Here is a 20,561-nt window from a genome sequence, read left to right as displayed (position 1 = left end):
TTTTTCCAACAAAAACTGGCAGAATATCTCACAAAATAAAAAAAAATGTTCAGACGATGGCCCAGAATTACTATTACAATCTGGACAGTTTAGTGTCAGCTTTAAGGGGGTACTCCGGTGAAAACCTTTTTTCTTTTAAATTAACTGGTTTCAGAAAGTTAAACATATTTGTAAATTACTTCTGTTTAAAAATCTTAATCCTTCCTGTACTTATTAGCTGCTGAATACTATAGAGGAAATTCTTTTCTTTTAGGAATCCTCTCTGATGACATCACGAGCACAGTTCTCTTTGCTGACATTATTATAATAATAATAATAACACTTCATTTATTATTGTCCTTAGTGGGATTTGAACCCAAGTCCACAGCACTGCAAGGCAGCAGTGCTAACCACTGAGCCACCATGCTGCCCTTCGCATACATCTGCTATGCATGGTTGCTAAAATGGACAGAGATGTCAGCAGAGAGCACTGTGCTCGTGATGTCATCAGTGTTCCAAAAAGAAAGGAGTTTCCACTGTAGCATTCAGCAGCTAATAAGTACTGGAAGGATTAAGATTTTTTAATAGAAGTAATTTACAAATATGAATTTCGAGTAGAATACAGACATAGCCCACATCTACAATCTTGCATAATGATCTGATTGCTTCTCAGCATAATATCAAAAACTAACAGGTTGTTAGTATACATTTTTGATCAAAAAGTACATGCCCACTCGCCACGTCAAGGCCACCTATTCAGAGTGGGTCCCTAACATCCCTAGCATAAAATGGCGTAGCACCGGGCGGCGACCACCACCGCCGCGACACAGGTGGCCACGGGGGGGGGGAGCGACCCACTGGCAGAGCGGCCCCAATGCCACTCAAACCAGTCTATGGGCCGCACCCGCCCGCAGACACAGCGCCACGGCAGCAACGGACGCCGCCCTGCACCACACCAGTGTGAACAAGGTGTAATGGCTCATTTACCCTGCTCTCCCAGTCAGACTGGGAGGCTGCCAGGAGTGAAATGGCCCTAGTGTGGCTAATTACCACCTATATAGGGTTGGGCTGATGGGGTGGGGAAGAGTGCAGCACATGTTCAAAAAAAAAAAAAGAGGAAAGGATAGAAATCACAGTATGAATTTCGAGTAGAATACAGACATAGCACACATCTACAATCTTGTATAATGATCTGATTGCTTCTCAGCATAATATCAAAAACTAACAGGTTGTTAGTATACATTTTTGATCAAAAAGTACAAGCCCACTCGCCACGTCAAGGCCACCTATTCAGAGTGGGTCCCTAACATCCCTAGCATAAAATGGCGTAGCACCGGGCGCAGGGCGGCGTCCGTTGCTGCCGTGGCGCTGTGTCTGCGGGCGGGTGCGGCCCATTGACTGGTTTGAGTGGCATTGGGGCCGCTCTGCCAGTGGGTCACTCCCCCCCCCCCCCCCGTGGGCACCTGTGTCGCGGCGGTGGTGGTCGCCGCCCGGTGCTACGCCATTTTATGCTAGGGATGTTAGGGACCCACTCTGAATAGGTGGCCTTGACGTGGCGAGTGGGCTTGTACTTTTTGATCAAAAATGTATACTAACAACCTGTTAGTTTTTGATATTATGCTGAGAAGCAATCAGATCATTATACAAGATTGTAGATGTGCGCTATGTCTGTATTCTACCCGAAATTAATAATTTACAAATATGTTTAACTTTCTGCCACCAGTTGATTTAAAAGAAAAAAGGTTTTCACCGGAGTACCCCTTTAAAGGGGTACACTGCCCCTAGACATCTTATCCCCTATAAAAAATATATCTTTTTGATAGGGAACATGATGTCTAGGAGCAGAGTACCCCTTTAAAGCTGACACAATTTTGGTGCAAGAAAAATCACAAACAATCCAACAAAGAGATTGCTTAGCCTGATAAACCCTACAGATTTAATATTGAAGTTTTTTTTTTTAAAAGAGCACAAGTAACAAAATTTAACAACAGTGATATAAGCTATGTGACTGGCAAAAAGAGTTCAACTTGACTATGTAAAACTAGGAATGTGCAAGTTATTTTATCCAACCCCTAAAGGTACAGTGGTGGACATAATAATCATGCATAGGTCCTAAGATTATGTGTATGTGCCGCAGCCTCAAAGGAAACAGTTTAAATAAAAGAATCCAAAAGAGACAGCACTCACCATCCACAATGCTTTATTCAGGTGCGTGTAGGCATACGGCAGCAGAGGCGGGGGCACACCGGGACAAGGTGTTTCTAGGGGTCTTGCGCTTCTTCAAGCCGGAGTGCAACGTGCTATCGCCGCGGCGTCTTAAAAAGGCGGTGGGTGGCGGATGTCATCACATGCAATGAGTCATGTCATGTGATATCATGTGACTGCAACCAACAATGTGATATAAACAAACAGGTGTTTACAGACGGATGGGAAAAACAGCAAAGTGTAACAAACATAATTCATAACAATGAAGCATGCTTATAGGAAGAGGCGCATAATGGACTAAAAAAGCTGGTGTGCCATAGATAAGAAAATTAAAGAAACAGGGCTAATTCATTACAGTCATTAAGCCCTAATAGTCCAGTGGAATCAAGCTCTAGAATCCAATACGCCTCTCTTCTAAGCAGACAGGAGTGCCGATCGCCACCTCTGGGAGGTTGTTTTACTTTTTCGAGGCTGGCAAATTTCATGAGCATGGCATTACTGTTGTGTACCTCTTTCATGTGATCAACCAAGCGGGGAGCGCCAGAACCGGTTGTGCTCACAAAAACGGACATGTAAAGGCCGGATGGGTTTGCCCAACATAAAAGAAGCCACAAGGGCACAGCATCACGTAAACGACAAAGGATGTCCGACATGTTATCAGATCCCTCACTGAAAAGAAATTACTCCCCAATTTGAATGAATCTAATGCTGTATGGTTAAAGGGGTTCTCCGGTGCTTAGACATCTTATCCCCTATCCCCTATCCAGCGACGGGACTCCCTCGATCAGGCATCTTATCCCCTATCCTTTGGATAGGGGATAAGATGTCTAAGCACTGGAGTACCCCTTTAAAGCAAAAGGAAAAAGTACCACAAGGACGATTGCCGGTGAGACTCAAGTCAGTAAGCCATTTGCACCCTGGTTTTCCTCTATCGGCTTCAACAGGACTTTTGAACTTATCGCCAACAGTCCTATTTTTGGGATATGTGATTAGAAGGGAATTGAGAGTGATCTCCTTTAAATCGGGATCAGCTTCAATAATGTACCAGTTGTTCCTTTTTGCTCTGGCTACTGTCTCATTCATATTTGAGTTTGCAAGTGAAAATATGAATCTCTTCGGTTTTTGGTTGCAATGGTCCTTCGGTTTTAACAAATCTAATACAGAAATTTCGGTGCACTACTGTGGTAGATGTATACAATGACATTGGCTATCCCTCAACACTGATGTTAAAATTGAGACATTCGCCAGTGTATCCTTATATAAAGGACACACCAGAGCCCGCACACCAATGCCAAGGTTTCTCAAATGGCACGGGACCTAACGCTAACCTACCTGTGCGTGAAAAGCAAAAACCAGGGGCCAGTGGGCAATTACAGCAGCACTAGGCCGACATGCAGCCTGCTCCCAGTTACCTCCAGCGTGACTGAGCACACATACAATGGGAGGAGGGAGAAAGGCTACAAGCCCCACCCATGTTGGCTGATATAGGTGCATGGCCCCACAGGTGCAACCTTAATGCTGCCTGGAAAATGTTCAAGGCGCATTAACATATGGAGTTTACACACCTCCAAGTATACATTTTTAAACAACAACAAAAAATGTGGTCTCAAATGGCTGGAGGTGCTCAACCCCAAATGCAGTTGTGCATTTATACTGGGGGAGCAGATCCTGCCCTTGTAGTCCGTTGCTAGGGGCGATCCCCAGCATAAAAATGCATACTATGGAGGATGCCTGCAGTGGACTACAAGTGCCACAATAGAATCCTACACCAGATAAACGGTGTGACTGTGTAACAATTACAATAATACAATACAGAAATTTAGGTGCACTACTGTGGTAGATGTAAACAATGACATTGGCTAATCCCTCAACACTGATGTCAAAATTGAGACATTCGCCTGTGTATCCTTATATGAAGTACACACCAGAGCCCGCACACCAACGCCAAGGTTTCTCAAATGGCACGGGACCTAACGCTAACCTACCTGTGCGTGAAAAGCAAAAACCAGGGGCCAGTGGCAGCAGCACTAGGCCGACATGCAGCCTGCTCCCAGTTACCTCCAGCGTGACTGAGCACACATACAATGGGAGGAGGGAGAGAGGCTACAAGCCCCACCCAAGTTGAAGGATTCTATTGTGGCACTTGTAGTCCACTGCAGGCATCCTCCATTGTATGCATTATTATGCTGGGGATCGCGCCTAACAACGGACTATAAGGGCAGGATCTGCTCCCCCAGTATAAATGCACAACTGCATTTGGGGTAGAGCACCTCCAGCCATTTGAGACCACGTTTTTTGTTGTTGTTTAAAAATGTATACTTGGAGGTGTGTAAACTCCATATGTTAATGCGCCTTGAACATTTTCCAGGCAGCATTAAGGCTGCACCTGTGAGGCCATGCACCTATATTAGCCAACTTGGGTGGGGCTTGTAGCCTCTCTCCCTCCTCCCATTGTATGTGTGCTCAGTCACGCTGGAGGTAACTGGGAGCAGGCTGCATGTCGGCCTAGTGCTGCTGTAATTGCCCACTGGCCCCTGGTTTTTGCTTTTCACGCACAGGTAGGTTAGCGTTAGGTTCCGTGCCATTTGAGAAACCTTGGCGTTGGTGTGCGGGCTTTGGTGTGTCCTTCATATAAGGATACACAGGCGAATGTCTCAATTTTAACATCAGTGTTGAGGGATAGCCAATGTCATTGTATACATCTACCACAGTAGTGCACCGAAATTTTTGTATTGTATTATTCTAACTGTTACACATCCACACCGTTTATCTGGTGTAGGATTCTATTGAGGCACTTGTAGTCCACTGCAGGCATCCTCCATTGTATGCATTTTTATGCTGGGGATCGCCCCTAGCAACGGACTACAAGGGCAGGATCTGCTCCCCCAGTATAAATGCACAACTGCATTTGGGGTTGAGCACCTCCAGCCATTTGAGACCATGTTTTTTGTTGTTGTTTAAAAGTTTTAACAAATCTGCACGTCTTGCTACAGAAGCTTTTAGAAATCCTTCCTCAATCCTTTTTTGGGGATATTGACATTCCAATAGACGGTGTTTTAGGTCAGAAGACTGTTCTAGGAATACTGAATCTTCACTATTCACTTTTCTTAATCACAGAAACTGTGAAAAGGGAATACTCCGTTTTACATGTAAGGGATGGGAACTATGAAAATGAAGTAGAGAGTTACGGGCAATACTTTTACAATACCCCTGTGTAGTTAGTATGGACTCCACGACTTTAAGTTTGACGTCTAGAAAATCTATTTCAAGACCCCCAAATACAGATGTAAAAAACATATTTTCTTTGTTGGTGGCATTAAGGTGAGCAACAAAATCGTTAAACATGGACTCAGAACCCTCCCATATGACCAATATGTCGTCAACATATCATATAAACATATCAACATATAAGATTTATATTCCTAACTAAAGCATTTGTTGTAGAAAATACATAATGGCTTTCAAGGATGGCGAGGAACAGGTTTGCATAAGTACAGGAGACCGGGGTGCCTATTGCAGTCCCTGTCTCCTGTCTATACCAGTCCTCGCCATCCTTGAATTCATTGTGGGAGAGGATGAAGAGAAGTGATTCACATATGAAATCAAGGAACTCAGTCAGTTTGTCAGTTTTGTCAGTTTAATGAAGGAACTCACGGATAGCCTGTACACCCGTATCATGAGGGATGCGGGTTTACAGGCTCTTTACGTCTATAGAAGTGAGATATGTTTCCTGACAATCAAAATGTTGGAGATGGGTCAAAAGGTCACCAGTATCTTTAACATGAGTGATGTGAATCTGAGAAGAGGTTTAAGGAGCCATTCAATATATTGAGAAAGGTACTCAGTTCCAGAGCCGATCCCCGCGACTTGTGAACCTTAGGTAACAGGTACCACTTAGCATGTAAAGGGCTCTTTGGGAGGAGTTTTTCTGCACTGTTCTGTGATATGATGCCTGATTCACATTTGATTCTGAGGAAGGATCGTAGTTAGCTCATGGTTTTAGTAGTAGGGTATGACTTAAGTTTTTTATAGGTCTTGGTGTCACTTTCATACATTGTGGAATGCATCACAACAGTGCTACCACCCTTGTCCGCTTTAACAATTCCGAGGTTGGGTCTAGAGGTTGTCCGTTTTAGTGCCCTCTTTTCTCCTACAGACAGGTTGCTCTTTTGTTGGGGGTACACCAATGCTCTAACGTCACGTTCCACTGCCCTGGCGAACAGGTCAATAGAACTGCCCACCAGGACAGGGGGGGGGGGGAGTACGTAGAGGGATTCCCACCTCTGAATGGCAAAACTTCTATTGTAGAGTCCAGAGGGACAGAAGGTTCTTCATCTGCTAAATGGCATAATGTATTGAGGGCCTCTAACTCTTGGGGGTGGCATTTAGAATGGGTGAGAAACCTAAGGGACCTATCGTAGCAGGAACTTCTCCTTCCTTATGTGGTTTGAACCCATGTGGATGGCTGCTCTTCTGGAAAATCTTATGAAGATTCATTTTGCGAGTTCCCTTTAATAAATTAACTTTAAACTTGGTGAAATCAAAAGTCTCACTTAGTCCAAAATTCAGTTCTTTGGATAATAGGGAAATACAGTCCTGAGAGAGGGAGAAATCGGTCAAATTTACAACGTTATCAACGTTGTGGGAAGTCTCTAGTCCATCCTGCCTCTGCTGCTGTATGCCTACACGCACCTGAATAAAGCATTGTGGATGGTGAGTGCAGTCTCTTTTGGATTCTTTTCTCTATATTGCATACTTGTTGTGATTGGCACCACCCATATCCACACCCGCTTCCAGCCTTCAGCGTTATCCCTCCTACCGTCGCTATTTACCCTAGTCCTGCAAGTGCCGGATTATTGTCTCTCAGCCATCCATACCTCAAAGGAAACAGTCTTGGTATGACATTGGACAGTAGTTTGGAGTAGCTGTATTAGTCCCCTCCTACTTATCCTTATCTATGTATAGTCCTATAGCTGGACAATTTATAGTCCAACTTAGTGTGAATTCTCCACATCTGTTTTTTTAACCCCTTCATGTTTGTGAGATTTCTGCATATTTGTGTGTTTTCTGCTTAAAGGGTTACTCCGCTACCCAGTGTCCAGAACATTGAGTTCCGAACGCTGTGTGCAGGCTTTGGTGTTCACGCCCGCCCCCTCGTTGCAAGTCTATGGGAGGGGGCCGTTAAGTCCGTCGCGCTCCCTTCCCATAGACTTTCATTGAGGGGGCAGGCCGTGACGTCACGAGGGGGCGGACGTGAACATGGAAACCCGCACACAGCATTTGGAACTCAATGTTCCGCATGCTGGGGAGCGGAGTAACCCTTTAAGAGCTCAGAAATGCTTTTGACTTGATAAAGGGAGGACTCTTGAAAGCTTGCCATTACAAAGTACTGTTAGTCCTATAAAAAGGGTATTATATTCTTTGGACAGATCCTGCGTACTGCACAGGTCACTATTACACAGTTTTATCTCTACACCACTTTGCAGCAATACCTACCCGTGCACATGTTATTTTGCAACTTCGTGGCATTGTTGTGGTGTTTCTTCAAAAGAGTGCAATGCAAAAAAATATAAAAATATACCTATATACACACATGATAATATTCATTTATTAAAGTTTTATCTCTGCACATACTTTCTTAGGATAAGCCATCACTTTATGATTGGTGGGGGTCTGAACTCTAAGACCTACACCAATTGTTATAATGAGGATGACAAATTACTTGCATAACACTGTGTCCTCTTCTTAGTCTCTCCACAGTGATGTGCCTAGACATCCGGTTGTGCATGGAACTGCAGCCGGTCCCTAGCAATATGCAATCAGTTGATAAGGGCTCGCTCACATTGTCACTGGGCTCTATACCAGTTGGGATCCAGACTCTTTTCACAATGGACACTACCAGGTCCCGGTGGATCCCTGATTGACTTGAATGGGGTCTGTCAGGTGTCCCGTATTTTACAGGAGTTGAGCGGAGAAAAAAAACTAAGCATTAAGCTTTGTTCTTGTGTTGGAAGTTCTGTTGGGAGCACATGTTGTTCTGGAAGGAAGAATAGCACTAATTAAACCCGTTGTACCCTTTTATAAGTCAATGGGGTTTATAAAAAGAAGCCACAAAGCCAATGCAAACAGAGCCTTAAAGGGGCCTACCCATATCACATTGTGCCTTCCAATGCCAGATGGAGGCCAAAAGAAGTATCTGGACATAATATTTTGGGCCTCCTGGAATCTTTTTTTTTAGTTATTAATTTATTTTTTATTTTTTAACCTACTGTGGAATCTAAGTACAAAAACACAATTTATGCAGACTATTCAGAGGAAAGGCTGTTAGATCAATGACAATTTTATACCTGTTTGGCCAGTTCTGCAGCTTGGTCAGTGGATCATTGTAAAGGGAACACTTAAACAACACAATGTAACTCCAAGTCAATCACACTTCTTTGAAATCACACTGTCCACTCAGGAAGCAACACTGATTGACAATCAATTTAACATGCTGCTGTGCAAATGGAACAGACAACAGGTGGAAATAATAGGAAATTAGCAAGACACCCCTAATAAAGGAGTGGTTCTGCAGGTGGTGACCACAGACCACTTCTCAGTTCTTGTGCTTCCTGGCTGATGTTTTGGTCACTTTTGAATGCTGACAGTGCTTTCACTGTAGTGGTAGCATGAGACGGAGTCTACAACCCACACAAGTGGCTCAGGTAGTGCAGCTCATCCAGAATGGCACATCAATGCGAGCTGTGGCAAGAAGGTTTGCTGTGTCTGTCAGCGTAGTGTCCAGAGCATGGAGGCGCTACCAGGAGACAAGCCAGTACATCAGAAGACATGGAGGAGGCCGTAGGATTGCAACAACCCAGCAGCAGGACCGCTACCTCTGCCTTTGAGCAAGAGGAGCACTGCCAGAGTCCTGCAAAATAACCTCCAGCAAGCCACAAATGTGCATGTGTCCACTCAAACGGTCAGAAACAGACTCCATGAGGGTGGTATGAGGGCCCGACGTCCACAGGTGGGGGTTGTGCTTACAGCCTAACACCGTACAGGATGTTTGGCATTTGCCAGAGAACACCAAGATTGGCAAATTCACCACTGGCGCCCTGTGCTCTTCTCAGATGAAAGCAGGTTCACACTGAGCACATGTGACAGACGTGAAAGAGTCTGGAGACGCCATGGAGAACATTCTGCTACCTGCAACATCCTCCAGCATGGCTGGCATGCCAGTGTGTCAGTAATGGTGTGGGTGGCATTTCTTTGGATGGCCGCACAGCCCTCCATGTGCTTGCCAGAGGTAGCCTGACTGTCATTAGGTACCGAGATGAGATCCTCAGACCCCTTGTGAGACCATATGCTGGTGCAGTTGGCCCTGGGTTCCTCCTAATGCAAGACAATGCTAGACCTCATGTGGCTGGATTGTGTTTTAGCAGTTCCTGCAAGAGGAAGGCATTGATGCTATGGACTGGCCCGCCCATTCCCCAGAGCTTAATCTGATTGAGCCCACCTAGGACATCATGTCTTGCTCCATCCACCAATGCTACGTTGCACCACAGACTGTCCAGGAGTTGGTGGATGCTTTAGTCCAGGTCTGGGAGGACATCCCTCTGAAGACCATCCGCCACATCATCAGGAGCATGCCCAGGCATTATAGGAAGGTCATCCGGCACATGGGGGCCACACACACACACTACTGAGCCTAATTTTGACGTGTTTTAAGGACATTACATCAAAGTTGGATCAGCCTGTAGGGTGGTTTTCCACTTTGATTTTGAGTGTGACTCCATATCCGGACCTCCATGGGTTGATAAATTTGATTTCCATTGAAAATTTTTGTGTGATTTTGTTGTCAGCACATTCAACTATGTAAAGACGAAAGTATTTAATACGATTAGTTCATTCATTTAGATCTAAGATGTGTCATCTTAGTGTTCCCTTTATTTTTTTAAAGCAGTGTATGTCTTTCATTGCACCCAGGACAACAGCATAAGCTTGCATTCTGTAGAGAAGAGCAGAAACTATAAATGTGCTTCAGGGCAGGTGGCAGAAGACTCAGAAGAACAGCAGGGACCTGCTCAACAAGACTGTAAGAAGATCAATGTAGGGTAGTCAAGAACTTAATGTTGTAATCGTAATCCTGTAAATGTCTGCCAGTAAAGACATCACCAGGGAAGTATTCTGGAAAGAAAGACATTCACGGCAGGAACCCAGTCATGGTACTATCATGTCCAGGCCCAGGAGAGGACAGATATAGCTAGACATATGCTAAATTGCTAATGCTGAGGTTTTAAGGCAGCACTTCAAAATAATCAACATGTGGATTTGCATTAAAGGGGTACTCCGGTGGAAAACATTTTTTTTTTTTTAAATCAACTGGTGCCAGAAAGTTAAACAGATTTGTAAATTACATCTTTTTTTTTTTTTTATCTTTTATTTTCATTCAACAAAAATACATGTTATACAGCAGTCAGAATTGCATTCATTGCCGCTGCATACTATTTATATATATTCCTACCCTACCCACCCATCACCCCCCCTTACCGATGCCACAAAAAAACAAATATAAAGAAAAAGGAAAAAGAAAATATTAAAAATAAATAAAAATAAAAATAAAGAAGTATAATTATTTTCTCCTTTCTTCTCCTCTTCCCCTACATACTGTAGCAAAGTACTACTCTTCCTAGCCAACCCGACCAAATTTGAGAAAATACATTACTACGACCTCTCTTATTATATATCGCCTTGTCCCAAAGTATAACTCTTTCCATTTTAGCTTTATTCTCTGCAAGGGTCGGAGGCCTGGTCTCTTTCCAGTTTTTAGCAATAAGAAGCCTAGCATTAAAAAGTAGTCTACTCACAGTTACTTGAGTACTTTGATCAATACCAAGGTCTTCAACATACCCAAGGACACAAGTCCGTAAATCTGCTGGTACTCTGACCTTGATCTTTTCCTCTATAAATTCCAAAATTATACACCACTAGGTCTGTATAATTAGGCACCCCCATAACATATGTTCAATATCCGCGTCCCAATAGTGGCAGCGTGGGCAGCTAGAATCTAGCCCGGGGCCGTACTTAGCTATTAAGGAAGGTGACTGATATGATCTGTATAGGATGTATAGCTGAGATAGACGGGGGCCTTCTCCTAGTGATTGTTGAACTACTGATCTTAATACAGACCTCCACTCTAACTGGTCTAGACCTGATATTAGTTGCCACTTGGTAAAAGACGGTACACTATACGTCTCGACTATGTGACATCAGTCGCTGGTATATTTTGGATGTCACCCCCTTTGATCCATTTTTACCCAGTATTGTGTCCAGAATAGAGTCAGTCTTAATATCCAAGGGGGTTTGTTTATTTTGAGCGTGAAGTGCGTGCCATAGTTGAATATATTGGTAATGGAGCTTTTGGGGTAGATGAAAGTCCCTTATCCATTGTTGAAAAGATTTAATAGCTCCGTTCTCATACAAATCTGCTAACCAGCTTACTCCCGCCTGCCTCCAGCTATCAAACCCCTTCAATTTATTCAGCTCCTTTTAATTGGTTATTACCCCATAATGGGGTGTATTGGTGTATGCCTGCTATCCCGCAGATACGTTTGACGGTGCTCCAAGTCTTATCCATTAGGTAAAGTGTGGGGTAAAGATCTTTAATTTTCCTTTCAAACCCATTCTCCACAGACATTAAAATATTCGAAACGGAAACAATACTGGATATCATCCGACCCTATCTACCAACAGGATCTAAACTATCTAAATAATCAAAGTGTTTGAATTGAGCAGCCAGGAAAAAGGCCCATGGGTTTGATAATGCTAAGCCTCCCGCATTTTTTAACCGTTGTAGATTCAGTAGTTTCAGTTTGGTTTTCCTGCCCCTCCAAACCAGCTCCCGCAATTGGGAGTCAATTCACTTAAACAGAGCCATTGGTATCCAGACAGGGGAGTTTTGTAATAGATATAGAATTTAGGGGGGTGACTATCATTTTTATTAAATTTATTCTGCCTACAGGGCTTAGCGGGAGTTTCCCCCACGCTTTGCATTTGGATTTGAGATTATTTAATGCTGGAGTTACATTCAAAGTCACAAAATCCTTTACATTAGTGTTTACTTCAATACCCAAATATTTTATTTGCTTCACGCATTGTATATGACTATATCCTTCTATATGGACCTGTGTTGCAGATCGGTCTATTAGACATGAAACAACTAGTGGCGGATGTTTTAATCGCTAGTTCTAATTCCTCCATATTCAGTGGGGAATCTAAGTATTCCCTTTCACTAGCAGATAGTTTCATTAAAGATATTTCTCCCAGGAAGTTTTTAATATCAATATACCTCATCTTAGTTTTAGATAAATAGAGTGATCTATAGAATTGCAACATTGTCTCCATGATACCAGCCTCATCCTCTATAACCTCTCCCCTCTGATTTTTAAGTGATGAAATATTAGAAGATGGGTTTTGTGCCTTAATGACTTTAGCCAGCATATGCCCCGCCGATTCTCCCTCAGCATAAAACTCCTGTTTATTTGAAAGAAGTCTATTATTGGCTTCTTGCAGAAGGTAGGACCTCAAGGATCTTTGTGCTCTGTTTAAGTTTAAACCCTTTTCTGAGGAGGGTCCCCTACAAATTCTGCTTCCGCAAGCCGTACTGTATCCCGTAAAGTGTTCAGTTGGGCTATTCTATTTCGCTTTTCCCATGCCACTCGCTTGAGCAAAATACCTCTCAAAAACGCCTTCATACTTTCCCATACTATTTGTTTAGATGAAGTATTGTCATTAAGCAAGAAGTATTCTTTAATCTGCTCTAGGATAGAGTTTTCATTATCCATTATGAAAGACCATGAAGGACTAAGCTTCCAAAAATTGAGCCCCTTATTAAATTTTTTTAACTCAAAAAGGGCGCAAAGTGGTGAATGGTCCGAAATGGACTGTGCGTCATAATAAATCTTTGATAAATAAGTATAAATAGAGTGATTACCTATTGCTAGATCAATTCTTGAGAGAGTCATGTATGATGCAGAACAGCAAGAAAAATGCCTAACCCTTGGGTATTTATATCTCCATAAATCCAACATACCTATTTCCTTAATAAGAACACCCAATGAGGAGAGTTTAGGCAGACTACTGTCATTCTGCATCATACACCTGTCCAGCTGACAATCTATCACGTTATTGAAGTCTCCCATGAATAGTATTGGGATATTGGAATGTGTAGAGAGAATCGAAAACACTTTAGTCAGCACACTAGCAGAATATGGCGGGGGATATAAATATTTACAAGTACCATTTTCACGTTGTGTATAGTACAAACAATAATAACGTAACGCCCCTGGCCGTCCTCATACCTCTGCAAAAGACAAAACGGAAGCCTGTGATGTACAAAAATACTCACACCTCTAGAAATATTCAAGTAGGTTGAGTGAAACGCAGCTTGTATCCACGGTCTCTTGGTGATATGAAGACGGTCAGGGGTCAGATGCGTCTCCTGTAAGCAAAGCACATCAGCTTGAGACTTTAAAAAATAGTTAAAAATAGCATCCCTCTTTATTTATCCCCGAATATTCCAGCTTACAATTAGTGCAGCCATTCTTCAGCAACAAAAAAATAAAAAAATAATAATAATAATTACAACCCCTGGCATCATCCCCAACCCAGACCCGACCTCTACTATTCGAGGTAATGGAGGAATTTCTAATTGTCTAGCCCTACTAATGAAAAGAAGCACACCCCCTGTCTCGCACCCGCCCATATAATGTACCCCATGAGAGTAGATTACTTCTCTACACCCTTAGTATATAATACCCCGTAAACTTATTTTATTCCATTTCACCAGAGCCACCCCAGCTACTTCTCCCTCCCCTGATCATTATAATGAAAACTTTTCTCCTTTTCTATCCTTTCAGGCTATTATTTACGAATTTCGCTTTAACCGAACTTCATTACTATCCAGCCAGTCACTAGCATCCTTTGGATTGTCAAAAAAATGGGCGCTGTCAAAAGCCACCACCCTCAAGCGTGCCGGATACATCATAGAATATGATAATGATAGAGAGCGGTCTTTTCTTGATATCGCTAAACTTCAATCTTAACTTTGGGCCTTCTCCCGAAAAGTCTGGATATAAAGAAATGCGTGTTCCATTATAATGTAAATTGGCGCAATCTCTAGCCTTCCGTAATATGTTCTCTTTATCCCGGAAGTTTACTAGTTTTGCAATTATAGAGCGGGGAGGGAGTCCTGGAGGTAATGGTCTGGAAGGAAGCCGATGGGCATGCTCCACTGCAAATATAGCAGACAGTGATTCTCGGCCAAACTGGGCTATAAGCCAGGTCTCAATAAATTCCGCCACATTGCTTCTTCTACTTTTTCTGGGAAGCCTATGAAGCGAATGTTATTTCTACGCAGGCGATTTTCTATATCATCAATTTTCATTGAAGCAAATTTAATATCATGCGTAGATTTAACAATTGCCTTATCACATTCAGCCAGTTTAGTTTCTACATTAGTAATGTGTTGCTCCGCCACAGTCACTCTAGTATAGATATTTTTAATGTCATTACGTATCACAGAAATATCTTGCTGTACATGTCCAATCTGGGTGGATAAACCCGTAATTGCTAAATATATATCCCTTAAAGTTGGCTCTTTTGAAGTTTGCACATTGTCTGCATATACAGATAGATCACTCTCTGTTTCAATACTGGAAACAACATGTCCGCCAGCACTATGACTTACGGTTCCCGGGCATGTTAATCTTACAGAGCAATCTAACAGCAATTTAAAGATCTCTCCACAAGTGTTCAATGGGATTTAGATCTGGACTCATTGCTGGACACTTCAGAACTCTCCAGCGCTTTGTTGCCATCCAGGTCTCGGACGCAATCCAAGCTTTCTGACACTGGGCTGTACAGTGCGACCCAAAATCTGTTGGTAATCCTCAGATTTCATGATGCCTTGCACACATTCAAGGCACCCAGTGCCAGAGACAGCAAAACAACCCCAAAACATCATTGAACCTCCACCATATTTCACTGTACTGTGTTTTTTTCTTTGCAGGCCTCATTCTGTTTTTGGTAAACAGTAGAATGATGTGCTTTACCAAAAAGCTCTATCTTGGTCTCATCTGTCCATAAAACGTTTTCCCAGAAGAATTTTGGCTTACTCAGGTTCATTTTGGCAAAATATAGTCTTGGTTTTTTATGTCTCTGTGTCAGCAGTGGGGTCCTCCTGGGTTTCATTTCATTAAAATGTCGACAGATAGTCAAGCTGTCCTGCAGGCTCAGGGAGCATTAGTGTCAGCGTGGACTATCTTTGGAACTTGTTTGGGGCTGCTTATCCACCATCCGGACTATCCTGCGTTGACACCTTTCATCAATTTTTCTCTTCTGTCCACGCCCAGGGAGATTAGCTACAGTGCCATGGGGTGCAAACTTCTTGATAATGACAAATCTAGATCTCTGGAGATGGACTTTAGAACCAAAATTGTGGAAAAATATCAACAATCTCAAGGTTACAAGTCCTCAGACAGTTCTCTTCTCCTCTTTCTGTTGTCAATGCTTAGTGTGGCACACACACAGACACACACAATGCAAAGACTAAGTGAACTTCTCTCCTTTGTATCTGCTTTCAGGTGTGATTTTTATATTTCCCACACCTGTTATTTGCCCCAGGTGAGTTTAAATGAGCATCACATGCTTGAAACAATCTTATTTTTCAAAATTTTGAAAGGTTGCCAATAATTTTGTCCAGCCCATTTTTGGAGTTTGGTGTGACATTATGTCCAATTTGCTTTTTTTCCTCCCTTTTTTGGTTTAGTTCCAATATTGTAACTGCAATCCTTTTCTGTGATAAATACTTCATTTTCTTGAAAAATTTCAGGGGTGCCAACATTTACGGCCATGACTGTACAAAAGGTCTTTAATTTTCACCACAGTAACAACATATAAAAAGTTTTTGGATCTGACAGTGCCCATTTAAATGGAAAATACATAAAGTCTATCTCATTTTAAGAGAATTGCATATACAGCCATGGTAATATGTTGCTCTATTAGCCTACAATTCACTGATGGCTCAGTTAGATGGACATATGCTAATATTTTTGCACCACCCCCCCGAGCCATCAGAGCCCAAAATATGGATGTCCAATCTATGGATTTGGCGGATGTCCCATAGACTTGCATGGGACTTTTGCAAAATCTGTAAATTGAATGGCCATAATCTTGCATAAGTCTCTGGCTTGGCCTGCTGCAAGAAAATGTAAGCATATACGCCTGGATGTACACTTTAAGTTGCATAGTAGCCACAGAGAAAAAAAAAAAACCTTCTGCTTTCCTACTGCAGCTATTTTCATCATTCTGTTTCTGCAGCACCATAGATAGAACACAGGTTGCCACAACTCCAGTTTTTCATGACTTTAGTGATGTAGTTTCTACATACTGAACCTGTTTTCACACCATTTCTGTGGGTTCAACAGTAGCAAATATTTTGTTTGCAAAATTTAGACTTTCCTTTCCGCCCATTCCGTACACACACACACTTGTTGTGACTAGAAATAAAAAATACTGTGTATGTCTATGTCAAATTCTGGATAAGGGTGCATGATATTCCCAGATAATAACAGAATGCGTTTATTTCACTTATTTTGTAGATCAGAGGAGAAATATTTTCTCTCGTGATCCAGGGGAATGTTACCTCCTACTGGACAAACAGTTACACTGAGCAAGAAATTCCAGAGTCTATGAACATCTTTGAAATGACACGTTGTGTCCCGGCTGCACTGAGCTGCTCCGCCAGATCGGGGGAAAAGAAAATGTTGGATGGAATTAATAGAAATAAAATTGTCCAAAATAGGCAAATATTTGCCAGTGATATGTTTGAGGACAGCATACAAAGACTGCGTACTTTCTTCTCTAAACTTGCAGAGTTTGACGGTAAACCCTGATCAAGATCCCAGTAAATATAAAAATAATTATACAAGACAAAATGTGTTTCCAAAACATATATCATATTTTAGGAATAAAAAAAGATTTTGGGATGTTATGGTTCACATTGCCGTTGTGCTCTGTCCCATGCTGGGCCCGTTCGGCTCAGTTTTTTTTTGTTTTGTTTTTGCGCCAAAACAGGTCGGAGCACAACTGACTCCACCAGGTCTCAATAGATCTCACTGACATGAATGGTGTCCGTTGGGGATCTGGTCGTTTACCGGAGTATAGCAAAGAATAAAAAATAGTACATGAACCATTTCTTTCTCCAGTAAACTTGCATTGTTTTGACGAAAATGCTGATCGAGGGTAGAACAAGAGAACTACACATTTGTAACTTTTTCCTTTTAACCTTACACTAGTTTGCCTTTATACTGCCTCTTCCCTCCTAAAAAAAAAAAAAAAAGTGGCCCCATTAATCAAAACTCTTAATTTGTTTTCATTCTGTGTAAGGAGTGTGGGACACCATGCAGCAATACAGGTAGGTCACAAGACTGGGCCAATAAGTGGCAGTATGACAGCTATTCAAAAGATAATAAATATGTAAAAAAAAATAAATAAAAGGTAGATAGCTCAACACAATTCGTAAACAAATGGTGAGACCAAACAAAGTACTTGCAGTAGGTAAGGTGTGAGAAGATATATAAACAAAGAAGAATTGCTATTCTTTAGTTAGGTCTCATAGGTTTAATATTGTAGAGAAATAAATATATAAGATCTTTTTCATATTTCTTTTAGTTCCCCTTCTTTTTAGCCACTTACATATTTATTCCAAACAAAATTAAAATTTTGGCCTTAAAGGGGTAGTCCAGTGGTGAAAAACGTATCCCCTATCCTAAGGATAGGGGATAAGTTTGAGATCGCGGGGGGTCCGACCACTGGGGCCCCCTGCGATCCCACTGTACGGGGGCCAGGCTCTCCGGCCAGATAGCGGGTGTCGACCACCGCACTATGGCAGATTGCCGAAGGCAGCGCTCCAGCTCTGCCATAGAGTTGTATTGAGGGGGCGTGTCGGCCGCCGCTTCGTGCGAGGTCGACACGCCCCCTTCCCGCGGGCTGTCGGGGCCCCGTACAGGAGATCTCGGGGGGCCCCAGCGGTCGGATCCCCCGCAATCTGCAACTTATCCCCTATCCTTAGGATAGGGGATAAGTTGTTCACCACTGGACTACTCCTTTAACTACAGGATAGCAATTTTTTTTATTTATTTCGTATGACAGCTACACTGAAACATATTAGGTTAGTCTTAGTGTAACAGTTCAGTGCCAAAACTAATGCAGCCAGTCAATGGGTATGTTTGGACCTCATTGGCCCCCCTTTACGGCTGTTCTGAACATGCTGGGGTTCCACTGATCTCCTTCCTTGTCGACACAACAATATGTCTGCTCAGGCAATCACTGGCTGAGCTGGGTCACCCCTGTGACTAATGGTTGGCTGAGAAAATATTTTCTTATGTCAAGACAGGACCAGGAAGTGAAAAGCAGCAGGAAGCCTGGCAGCATTGGAACAGCAGCAGGAGATTAGTGTTACGCCGAGCGCTCCGGGTCCCTGCTCCTCCCCGGAGCGCTCGCGGCGTTCCTCTCTCTGCCGCTGACCGGGAGCGCAGCACTGACACTGCCGGCGGGGATGCGATTCGCATAGCGGGACGCGCCCGCTCGAGAAACGCATTTCAAGTCACTCACCTGTCTCGGTCCCCGGCTGTCACGTCCTGGCGCGCGCGGCTCCGCTCCTTAGGGCGCGCGCGCGCCAGCTCTCTAAGATTTAAAGGGCCAGTGCACCAATGATTGGTGCCTGGCCGAATCAGTCTGATTAGCTTCCACCTGTGCACCTGTCTATATAACCTCACTTCCCCTTCCCTTCCTTGCCGGATCTTGTTGCCCTTGTGCCTAGAGAAAGCGTTTACAGTGTTTGCCTTACCAATGTTCCTGACCTCTTGCTATCTCCATTGACTACGAACCTTGCCGCCTGCCCCGACCTTCTGCTACGTCTGACCTTGCCTCTGTCTAGTCCTCCTGTCCCACGCCTTCTCAGCAGTCAGCGAAGTTGAGCGGTTGCCGGTGGATACGACCTGGTTGCTACCGCCGCAGCAAGACCATCCCGCTTTGCGGCGGGCTCTGGTGAATACAATTAGCAACCTAGAACCGGTCCACCGACACGGTTCACGCCAATCCCTCGCTGACACAGAGGATCCACATCCAGCCTGCCGAATCCTAACAATTAGTAAGGTATTGCTTTTTTTTAGTTTGATATTAAAACACCATTTAAGAACAAGTAGACACTGTAAGTAGTGACAATATGTTATATTTGCAATACAAGAGACACCCTCTACATGCCACATGCTTTTGCTTTTGGTTCTCCAGCCACGGCATGAAAGAATGGAGCAAAAGAAAACATGCCCTTTTAAAGAGCATAATGTGTTAGTAAAAGTGCAGGTAAAAAAGAGTTGGAACTCATGTATTATTTGTATAATAGTAGGGAAGCTTGGGAGGAAGACATCATGAAGCAAGTGAAATTGTTGAGTTTCGAAAATGCATGCTTATAGGCCACCCTATCAAGAAAGTTGTATTAGCTGGAGACTGGTGGGGGCAGAGCTACAGCCGCTGGTGAGTGCGGGAATCGCAGGAGACGATTAAACCCTCCTGGGTAAGACGGAACTGTACTACACTGTACGCAGCACAATTCCCACACACTACACACTATGCACATATGATGGAGGGTGATAAACCACAGACTTGGTACTTTCACAGTGGCAGGCAATAAACTTTTCTCCTCCCCCTCTAGTTCACAAGTGCCTCTTTGCATAAATGCTTTCACAAAGTCCCGTACAAAACTGGCGCAATTTTTGTTGCATGGACGTGCGTTTTTCTACAATATGGACACAGTCCAGACTGGGGGTTTTCTTTGCATAAGGCACACACCTGTATCCTGTTCGTGATGCCAAAAGTTGTGGTGTCGGATAAGGGTAATGTGTGAATTAACCTTTTCGTGATGCCAAGGCGTGGTTGACCTATACACCACCCGAGGTAGACCAGCTTCTCATGTGCCAGGCATGGGGCAAATAATCACTCTGACACAAGGTTACGGATAACTGCCTTGCTTTGCTGAGGTTGGAAAGATGGTACAATTTGTTACAGCTCAGATTTGCATGAAGGAGATGCAGGGTGAACTTTGGGAAGCTTATCGGCTTGCTGGGAATTATAGTTGATTGTGCTGTATATGACTGTCTTGACTTGTATGCAACCCACACTAGACTTAAAGGAGTAGTCCAGTGGTGACTCAGTGGTGAGCAACTTATCCCCTATCCTAAGGATAGGGGATAAGTTGCAGATCGCGGGGGGTCCGACCGCTGGGGCCCCCTGCGATCTCCTGTACGGAGCCCCAACAACCCGCGGGAAGGGGGCGT

The 20,561-nt window shown here is 43.3% G+C and overlaps 1 protein-coding gene across 35 annotated transcripts in view; it reads right to left on the bottom strand.

Moving 5' to 3' along the window:
* The window catches only part of SP7 (Sp7 transcription factor), a 189,938-nt gene that overhangs the window by 105,680 nt on the left and 63,697 nt on the right, over nucleotides 1–20,561 (bottom strand). For 18 of the 35 annotated variants that reach the window (XR_008888463.1, XM_056555255.1, XM_056555245.1 and 15 more), the window contains 2 exons: nucleotides 13,574–13,666; nucleotides 2,167–2,360 (listed from right to left, as the gene is read on the bottom strand). The exons of 4 other annotated variants lie outside the window; for them this stretch is intronic. Coding sequence is in view for 19 of the 31 variants with exons in the window: in XM_056555255.1 (XP_056411230.1) it covers nucleotides 2,167–2,169 (3 nt within the window). In the remaining 12 variants the exon portion in view is untranslated. Of the gene's footprint in view, nucleotides 1–2,166; nucleotides 2,361–7,794; nucleotides 8,222–13,526; nucleotides 13,667–20,561 lie in introns of those variants that run through there. 13 more of the 35 variants (XM_056555262.1, XM_056555251.1, XM_056555250.1 and 10 more) reach the window with 6 other exon arrangements.

Source organism: Hyla sarda, chromosome 2 (assembly GCF_029499605.1).
Source record: "Hyla sarda isolate aHylSar1 chromosome 2, aHylSar1.hap1, whole genome shotgun sequence".
In the NCBI taxonomy this organism is placed as follows: domain Eukaryota; kingdom Metazoa; phylum Chordata; class Amphibia; order Anura; family Hylidae; genus Hyla; species Hyla sarda.
This window is presented reverse-complemented; position numbering and strand designations above follow the sequence as displayed.